Genomic DNA, 9,487 nt, shown 5'->3' with positions numbered 1-9,487 from the left:
ATTAGAAGCATCGCAATTGTTAGTTGCCATCTGTAACTACTTTTTTATTTTTTTTTATTTTACATTTGTTAGCACTTGTGCGAGTGAAGTTATTCAGTTAGTGACTATTTCTGTCATGACCCCATGTGGATAGGTAACTATATATGGAATAAACAACAACAACAACAACAACAAAAATACAACCATTCCCTGTCCCAAAAAAAAAAAGGCGAGAGAAAATGATGAAATAAGTACAGATAAAACTGATTATTATGTTTCAACTTTCAGTTCTATTTACACTGCAAATTCCACACTACAAGATATAATTTATTATTGGGAAATATTTGCAGACTGCCAGAATTGACAGTTGAGGAGTTGCATAAAGCAAGATGAAATTCAGAGCTTCAAACAAAGGATCGGCCACTACATCTTTGACCATAAACGGCTTAGGGTAGCTTGGATTGATCCATGTGGTTCATCTGTTGGTACGTAAACATCATCTTCAAACTGCCAAAAATAAACAAAGAAGCAAAGCTTTCATGAGCCGGTAGAACTGTCATTAAATTGTAACCAAAATAAAAGTATATCTCGTCGTCATATAAATCAACATATAACACCACAGCAAACAGTCTTTGCTATTAAACTTGGGCTTTCTATTTCACCCAGATCTCCAATAAACTAAATTCCAAGGTTTAAAAATGGTCCCATTCGTGATTTTCAACCAATCCAGATTGGGGTTATCATTACAATTATCATCGCTTATCATGCTAGTCAGCTTCCTATCAAGACTCTGCTTTACAGGGAATTTTTTTTTTCCAGCATGAAGCAGCTAGTTAACAATTGTTTCCTCATCATCATACAAGTTCAAACAAGGAGATAAACATATAATATAAAAACAAACCGAAATGAAAATCAATCAATTGGTTAATAGTTGTTTGACATACTGAATGACTGGTTCCACAACTTGGGGGATATACATGAAAAGAAAGAGCCTTACCTTGACTATAGTACCATCCTTGTTTGAGAGGTTAACAGGTAAGAAATGGAGATTTGGCATTTTCAGTTGAACAGCTGCTATGTCGGGAAAACTGAAGACATGAACATAAATAGTTACTTTAATTCACCAAAATGGAACATGTATAGAGGCAAGCATGCATGCTTTTGTTAGATTTGTTTGAGGAGAGAGACCTTTTGAGTACAGTCTTTGCCATGTCATAAAGAGTGCTTTGCACAGACGGGCTGTATATTCCTTCTTTTGGAGGACCATAGAAAGTGTCGGTCAGAACTTTTTTCACATTCAAGTATCTTTCTGTGAAGTACAGTGGCTTTAGAGGGATGCTAAAAATAGATTCATATAGATACCTGCATTCAATTGATCTCAGAAAATGATGGCTTTGAAAACTATTGTACAGAGGAAATCAAGAGTAACAGAAGGTCTTTCAGAACCTACTTAACACCCACTATATCGAGTTGCTAGAAAGAAAAAATGCATACCTCCATGATGCAGTGATTTCTGTAGCCAGAATCCTCTCTCGCGTGTCAGGAAGAGCTGTGTATTTGTCCCTAATAAACCCCTCAAAACCTGACTGTTAACATAGACCCAATTTAGAATTTTGAGCCAACAAGTATAATAAGCAGCAGTAAAATAAAACCATACATATGCATATACGCCAGTATAAAGTGAGGATCAGTTAATCAAAACCATATCAAAAACCTAATAACTTCCCCCAAAATAATCAAAACCATATCGTTTACATTGATAATAGTTGAGCTTGATAGTGCAGACTATTTGTTGATGACATCATAGTAGTCTCTTTCCACAAGGGCAGATTCAAAGTGCATAAAGGCAAACTATTCCTGTAGACAGCAACACATCTGCACTTAGACCTTTTTATGGCTAAACTATTGAGGCAACACTACTGTTCAATGAGAACCATACGGATTAAATCTCCTGTGAGCATATCCTTTAATCAGTCCTGCCCGTGTCATTTTGGGTCTCCCTCTAACCTCCTTGAAAGATGGGATTACAATGCTTGGTGGAAGTGTGAAAAAGATATTGTTCAATACAGGAGAGGATTCAACTATACAAGTAGCAGCCATGAACAAGAAAAATAATTGCAAAGCTCCAGAGAAGAAGCACCTTTTGTTTGGTTCAGTTATGATAAAAAAATTACAAAAAAATAAACCTTAAGGCAGTGATGGAGAAGATGGGTGTTGAGGATCATGGATCTAATTCTTCTGGGCATGTTCAAGGGTAAAGGAAGACTAATAATATCCGTATCCTTGCACATAATGATGTTCCTTTTGGTGACTTCTTTTTGGGCCTGTTTGCTAGGATGTATAAATGTATTAGTGTGGGTGATGAAATAGATTATAATGGTGTGGTGCAGTTTGTTGCAAAGAGAGAATCAGCGAATGATCTTTTCTGTGGGAGTACGAACCTTCAATAAAACCCACTGATACCAAGTGTTGTGTCGTTATTGAAATCCCACAAACTTGCAGTTTGGACTTTAGTGAGTATACAGTAGATAGTATCGGTCCCTTTCTTAGAAGTAGTTCAGAGAGCTGAAGCTCAGACTAGTACTGGTGAAACTGGAACAGAGAGGACATCACAGAAACTGAAAGACATACATCAATAACCTAAACACTACTGCACTAAAGGGCATCTTAAAATTTTCATTAATTCTGCTCCGTTCATTGAATTGCCACATGAAGGGGTTTTGTATAACCATTTTGAAACCCTATGGGAGTTTGCTTAAATTTTGAAAATGCTGGGTGCTTTGTGAAAACGCGCTAAACCTCGGGGGGTCTCACCCTTTCAATTATGATTACAATATATGATATACAAAGAAATGCACTATGTAATTAATTATAATATGAACTCACACCTTACCCTTTTTGCCTTTGAAACATAAATATTACCTTTGTTGTCTTCAGTACAGCCAGTCCTTCAATACCAGAAGTCATCCGTAATGCACCAGACTTCTCTAAAATTACTTCTGTTGTGTGCCTCTCCGATCCTAATTTGAAACCTTTTAACAAAAAACAAAAATTAAATAAAAACAGGTACTCCACTTCTAGACTGGAGGTCAAGTATTTTGGAATAGTTGCAAAATATATGGAAATATAAGGAATACTACTCAATTTTTATTTTTCTGGCTTTTACTCAACTTTAGAAAAGTAGAAAGCTGGCATAATCACATTTGTGGTTGAGACTACAAGACATGGACAAGTCATCCAATATTTCATTTCTTGACCATCTTTTTTATTTTTTTTATTTTTTTTCATCTTTTTACCATGAGGCAGGACCGCAGGACAAATAGAAGAAATCTAAAGGAAGCCTTCCTTTGTAGATTCTAGGGCTTTATTTGCTGAACTGATTAGAACTGTATGGTTTGTGAGAAGAACCAAGATGATAAAGTACTAGCATCTCACCAGTAGGGTTCTAGGACTCATACCTAGGGCTAGGCTGCATCAGAAAAATCTAAAGAAAACATAACACGCACTTTATCAATGTCAATTCCGAAAAACAAAGATTACAATAACTCACTCGAATGAGATGATACTAATAAATTTAGGTCTAGAAATAATATAAAAAAATGACAACAAATTGCAGCCAAGTAACTATGAACTATCACTGTTTAATTTCAAAGTTAAACTATTTTTTGAGGCAACACAATATATGTTTTCTTTAGTTTAATATGCTAAAATCTGTAGAGTTACAAATACCTGGAGGCTCAGATCTCCATTACTTAATTTTTGTGCTAACAGGAAATGATGGAGAGCTTCCAGTGTCCATAAAGGACAAAGGCCCCATCAGAGTAATCACAATAAGACATAAAAAAATTTTGCAGTACATAATAAGAAACGAGTGGGACCACCAATAGGGTAATAAGAATCATCTCAGGATGCAAACCACTTATTGGTTGAAGACAAGGTTTCCTATTCATTCCAGAAAATGATGGGAAGCAACTTTCTGAATACCAACTTTTACATGATAAACAGAAAATAAACTGGATTATGTCACTGTAAGTGTTATGAAATTAAGGTTCCTTGAATTATCAATTCCGAAGTGTTTGGTTTGGAAGTCATAACACCTGGAAGTGATTAGATATGATATACAATTGTTCTCTTGTTTCCCCACTGGCCACTTATATCCAAGAGTAAATAAACTAACCATGTTCATGTGTTTCACCATCTACAGATACACGCTCCCATGGCTTCTCAACAATGTTTACAATGGCACAGGTGACCTGCAAAAATAAGAACAAGAATGAGATTTCTTTGACAAACTAATGCAATATTAGTTACACTAAGAAATCGAATTCTGACTTCAAAGTATTCAACTAATCAATAGAAATAAACTAATAACACTATCCATTACATCAGGAATAACCTACATATTGCATAAGCTTTATCAGCTATAGAAGCATGCAGTGTCATTTATTATTGCATAACTGAAAACATGGAAATAATGGCTGGTCCTAAGAGAGAACAGAATACCCTATCTTAGATTGGCTACCCAGTGCAACAGAGTTACCACACCTTGATTTGAAACTCCAATCCAGATTAAAGCACCACACATTTCAAGTGGAATAAATCCTTCTCTGTAAAAGTAGGAAACTACTCTAGTTAAGTTGAAAAGTTGTAACAAGCACCAAAATTTTCTCCAGTTCTGTGGTTTTAAGAAAGCAGAGAAAATTTTACTCTCTCGGTACATCAATAGAAAGAACAACTCCATAAGGAGCTGCTGCAACGCTCCCTAGGCAGTATACAAAGTGTGAGACTCTGCGCTTAAGTGAGGCTGAGTGGGTGCGCGTGTGCCAACATTTGAGAAAATTAACCAAATTTAAAATACAAAGACCAACAAATCAAAGATTAATCAAGAGCCATCAGAATGATGCCTTTAGGATTAGACTCACAGATGAAAACCCAATTATATAGCACTAGAAACCAAAAAATATTCGAGATAAATAAATGCATTGAATAAATAGTTTGAGTTCATCTATTAGTGACAATGAATCAGGTTTAGGAATAGACATAGACAAGGTGAACCATCAGGTGCACATGTAAGGCTATAACAGTATAACCAAAGAAAGACTAGTTAAGAGTATAAAACAGAGGACCAAGAGACAGGGAACAAGGAAGATAAACAGATTCTAATACATATATTTATCAAGAGATGTTGAATGAGGTGAAAAACAACAGAAAACAATTCATATGACTAGCATATAACCCGGTTAAAGGCAATGATCATAACCAAAGCTCCAACATATTTGACTCGATAGTAAACGATTGTCCTCCAACAAAGTAAGAGCCAACAATATAAGCCAAAACAACATGAAAAAGTTGAAAAACATAAGACAGAAAAATTGGAAGTACTCACCTGCTGGTAAAGAGATGTGAAGTGTTTCGCAAGTAGAACTGCGAAATCTTCAACCGAAACTTGTTCCACACATTCCTTCGCCTTGGCATACACCTGTAACGCAAACCCAAATCAAATCCCAAACCCAAAATTCTTCATACGATCACCTCAGTTTCCATTTTCGATCCAACTTTCACCATCAAACCAACGCCAAATGAATCCAAGACACGGATGGAGAAGGGTCGTCACTCACAGTGTTCTTCATGGTGTCAGTGGCGACGATATCGGAGTTGTCGCCGCGGGTATAAGCGGTGAGGCATTCAGAGAGGAGGCTGATGCTGACGCACCATTCGACGATGACATGTGGTCCGTCGGGTTTGTTCCGCCAAACCCGGGCGACCCTGACCCGAGCCTTGCCGTGCCTCTGCTCCAACTTGAACCCACCCTCTGTTTGCTTCCCCATCATATATGATACGCTGATGATCTGTCCTCTGATTCAGACTTTACACGCTATATATAAAGTTCCAGTCACAAGTCATCACAGCAGCAGCACTAGATGACGAAATGACAGTGTGTTCTGTTGGAATAATCTTCTTCGTTACATTCTGGTTGGACAAGACGTCTGTCTCACTGATCTCATCAAGTACTAAAAACTGTGCGATAGGCTAGCTACTTTGCTTCATCATATGATCATAACGTGCGATTGGCTTGGGGTGGGGCCAGGGGTATGCAAGCATAAACGTAAATATGTTGTTTGAAAGTGTGAAAGTGGGGTTGGATACGTACGGTCAGAGTTTGGAAGGTTACTTGAAAGAACAAAATTTTAAATGTAAGCTCATTTGTGTATATATATATTTTGAAAGGGAAAAACTTACAAACAGTATCTGAATTACGGGCCACTAATAACTTTCGTACCTCAACTTCAAAAACTATCACAATGGTACCCAGATTATCTAACACGACCTAACATTCATACATGCCGTCCATTTTGCCGTTAACGCTGTTAAATTTACAAGGGTAAATCTGTCATTTCACTGTTCATCTCTCTTACCATGGTACTGTTCTTTTTTTAAAAAAAATTTCCTCTCCTCAGGAAGAAGGGAAGAGAAAAAAAAAAAAAAAAAAAAAAAAAAAACAGTACCATGGTAAGAGAGATGAACAGTGAAATGACAGATTTACCCTTATAAATTTAACACAGTTAACGGCAAAGTGGACGGCATGTATGAATCTTGGGTCGGGGTGAAAAGTCTAGGAACCAAAATGATAGTTTTTGAAGTTGAGGTACGAAAGTTATTAGTGGCCCCATAGTTTGGGTACTGTTTGTATTTTTTTCCCATTTTGAAAAGATGCTTTTTATGTGATTGATAAGACCAGTTTGGGCAGCCGAAATGGTGGGTTGAGTGGGAAGGTTGATGTTGCCACTTGTCGCAATCTAATGCTGGGTGATTATAGGAATTAAAGGCCAGGATTCCAACCTTCTGACTAGCTTGGGCCTTAATTATGAAATAGGCCTGCACGTATACGTTTTTTGTTCTTTCTTTATCTGCTGATTTTCTCTTTCTCACCTCTCGCCTTCTCTCTTGAATCAAAGCACTTTTCTTCTTCTTCTTTTTTGAGAAAGACGAAGGACTCTGGTGTGGTTATCTTTAGGAGAAGAAAGAATAGGAAGTGTTGACATCATACCAGAGAGGTCGATATCATCCTCCTTTTTGCTGGAATTTCTACGGTGCCCCAGCGTTTCAAGCATGGTTCTAAAAATCGGCCTGGGCGGCGCCTAGGAGCTAGTCGCCGGCGTACCGTTCCGATTTTGGCCTGGGCGAAGGTATTAGGCGCTGGCCTCTTAGGCGCCCGCCTAGGCGAGCTAGGCGGAGGTTAGGCGGCCTGAGCGGAGGCTGGGCGGAGGAGGCTTGGCGCTGGGCGCTTGAAATTTTTTTTTTTTAATCCTCATTCGTCAAAGCAACGATTGTCTTCTCTCACTCTCTTAGTTTGCCAACAACCCAGAACTGAAAAATCCATATTCTAAGCACACAAATCACAATTCAAAATCAAAATCATCTATTTGGGTGCAGAGAAAACATGGGATTCCCTCTTTGGTTCAAGAAAAGCAAAAGCTTCAATCTTTACTATAATCCCCAATTTCTTGACCACGTTTTCTGGGCAACGAAACAGAGAGAGAGTAGTAGCTTACTGTTAAAGATTGGAAATTGTAGATGGAGATCTTGGAGGTCTCAGATCTGTGGTGGCCTTGCCTTGGGTCTTGACGCAGAGAAATGGAAGAGCTTGCCTTGGGTTTTGATGCACAGAAATGGAAGAGAGAGGGAAGAGGTTGCCTGAGGTTTTGATGCACAGAAATGGAAGAGAGAGGGAAGAGACGCACAGAATTGGAAGAGAGTGGGAAGAGAGAGAGGTAGTGGGTTTGGTTTAATTAGTATTTTAGTGGGATAGGTTGGAATGCCGAAGACTCAAGCTGGGTTTTTTATTTTATTTTTTATATTATTATACTTAGTGAGTTATTGCTCAATTGACCTATTTGTCCATGCCATTTTTTCTATTTTCCAACATTATATATACCTATATTTTTATTTAAATAATTATATGTTATAAAAATAAAAATAAAATATAAAAATAAAAACCGCCTAGTCCCCTCCTAGGCTCCCGCCTAGGCCCCTGGGCGCTAGTCCTCGGATCACCGCCCGACTAGCGCCTAGCGTTTTTTAGAACCTTGGTTTCAAGGTATTAGTTTCTGTTTCATTTTCTTATTTCCTTGTTTTGCTTTGGATTTGTGGATATGTGAAAGTCTTATTCATGTAAAACTTGTTTTGAAAGCTTGAAGCTTTAACCCTTAGAGAAAAGCTGACAGGTGGTTTCTTATGGTGAGTTGGAGATAGGAACGTAAGGACCCGAAGACTTACGTTTTTATGGAGGATTCCACAAGTGGAGACGACAGCTTTAGTAATGAATCCTCGTCGTCTAGTGACTCCAATAGGTCTTCTCAGGGATCAACATCTAGTTCTGATGAGGGGGGGACATCTACTGGGTCGTCGGAAAACTTAGGTGTGCATAGGTTAGAGAAGGAGTTCATGGATCAGGGATTAGAGTCTGGTGGTCGGGGTTCCTCTACTACGTGTTCGGAGTTTAGTGGTTCCAAAGGGGGACTCAGAATGTTAAGTGGGAGAGGCGGTGGTCGTGTGACTTCGGTTGGCATGTCATCTGGGCCTAGTCTCCAGGGAGCTTCATCTAGGCGATTACGCAGTAATAGTGAGGCGGAGAGTTATTATGGCGGGTCGAAGTTGTGAAAATCTTCCAAACCAAGCACGAGGTGACTGTTTGAGACCATGCAGAGATTTTCTCAATTTGCATACAAACTCACCAGGAGAAGCAACTACATACCCTGGTGGGAGGCTCATATATACTTCCTCGGCTAACTCTCCATGAAGAAATGCATTTTTGACATCAAACTGTCGGAGTGGCCAATTTAAACTAGCAGCAAACGAGAGCAGAACCCGAATAGTATTCATCTTGGCAACAGGAGCAAAAGTTTCATCATAGTCTATACCATACGTCTGAGTAAATCCCTTTGCTACAAGACGTGCTTTGTATCGATTCACTGATCCATCTGCATTATGCTTCACGGTAAAAACCCAACGACAGCCTACAGCCTTCTTGCCTTGTGGTGGAGGGACAAGTTGCCAAGTACTGTTCTTCTGCAACTCCTCCATCTCTTCATCCATAGCCTTCCTCCACTTTGGATCCCCTAACGCATCCTGCACTTTGTTAGGTACTGATACAGCAGATATTTGATTCACAAATGATTCATATGACTTAGACAACCTCCTAGTGAACATATAGTTGGCTACTGGATATGTTGATTTGGCAGTAAGAGTAGTTCATATGTTTTGGCTGATTGACCTCGAGTGGTCCTAGGTGGTAACACATATTGCTCAACATTAGACTCACTACTACTAGTATCAGTGAATGGACATACCTCAAATGGGTGATCTTCAGTACCAGGAAGCTGTGGGTCAGGGGTAGAAGCGATGGCAGGAGGGGCATTTGTGTCTTCAACCTCATTTTGAGTGATGGGAACTGGTGCTTCTGCTGCTGGAGGCGGCGAGCTAATAGTTTCAACCGGATCCGTCAAAA

The 9,487-nt window shown here is 38.9% G+C and overlaps 1 protein-coding gene across 1 annotated transcript; it reads right to left on the bottom strand.

Annotated features, from left to right (window-relative positions):
* Positions 1-219: 219 nt before the first annotated feature.
* LOC112189060 (uricase-2 isozyme 2) lies at positions 220-5,919 on the bottom strand. Its single transcript, XM_024328330.2, has 8 exons — positions 5,598-5,919; positions 5,366-5,458; positions 4,157-4,232; positions 2,902-3,011; positions 1,474-1,565; positions 1,168-1,341; positions 977-1,067; positions 220-486 (listed from the first exon to the last, which is right to left on the bottom strand). Exons 1-8 carry the CDS (start codon positions 5,808-5,810, stop codon positions 403-405), a joined length of 933 nt encoding a protein of 310 aa, XP_024184098.1. The 5' UTR covers positions 5,811-5,919; the 3' UTR covers positions 220-402.
* Between the last annotated feature and the right edge of the window lie 3,568 nt (positions 5,920-9,487).

Source organism: Rosa chinensis, chromosome 1, assembly GCF_002994745.2.
Source record: "Rosa chinensis cultivar Old Blush chromosome 1, RchiOBHm-V2, whole genome shotgun sequence".
Taxonomy (NCBI): domain Eukaryota; kingdom Viridiplantae; phylum Streptophyta; class Magnoliopsida; order Rosales; family Rosaceae; genus Rosa; species Rosa chinensis.
This window is presented reverse-complemented; position numbering and strand designations above follow the sequence as displayed.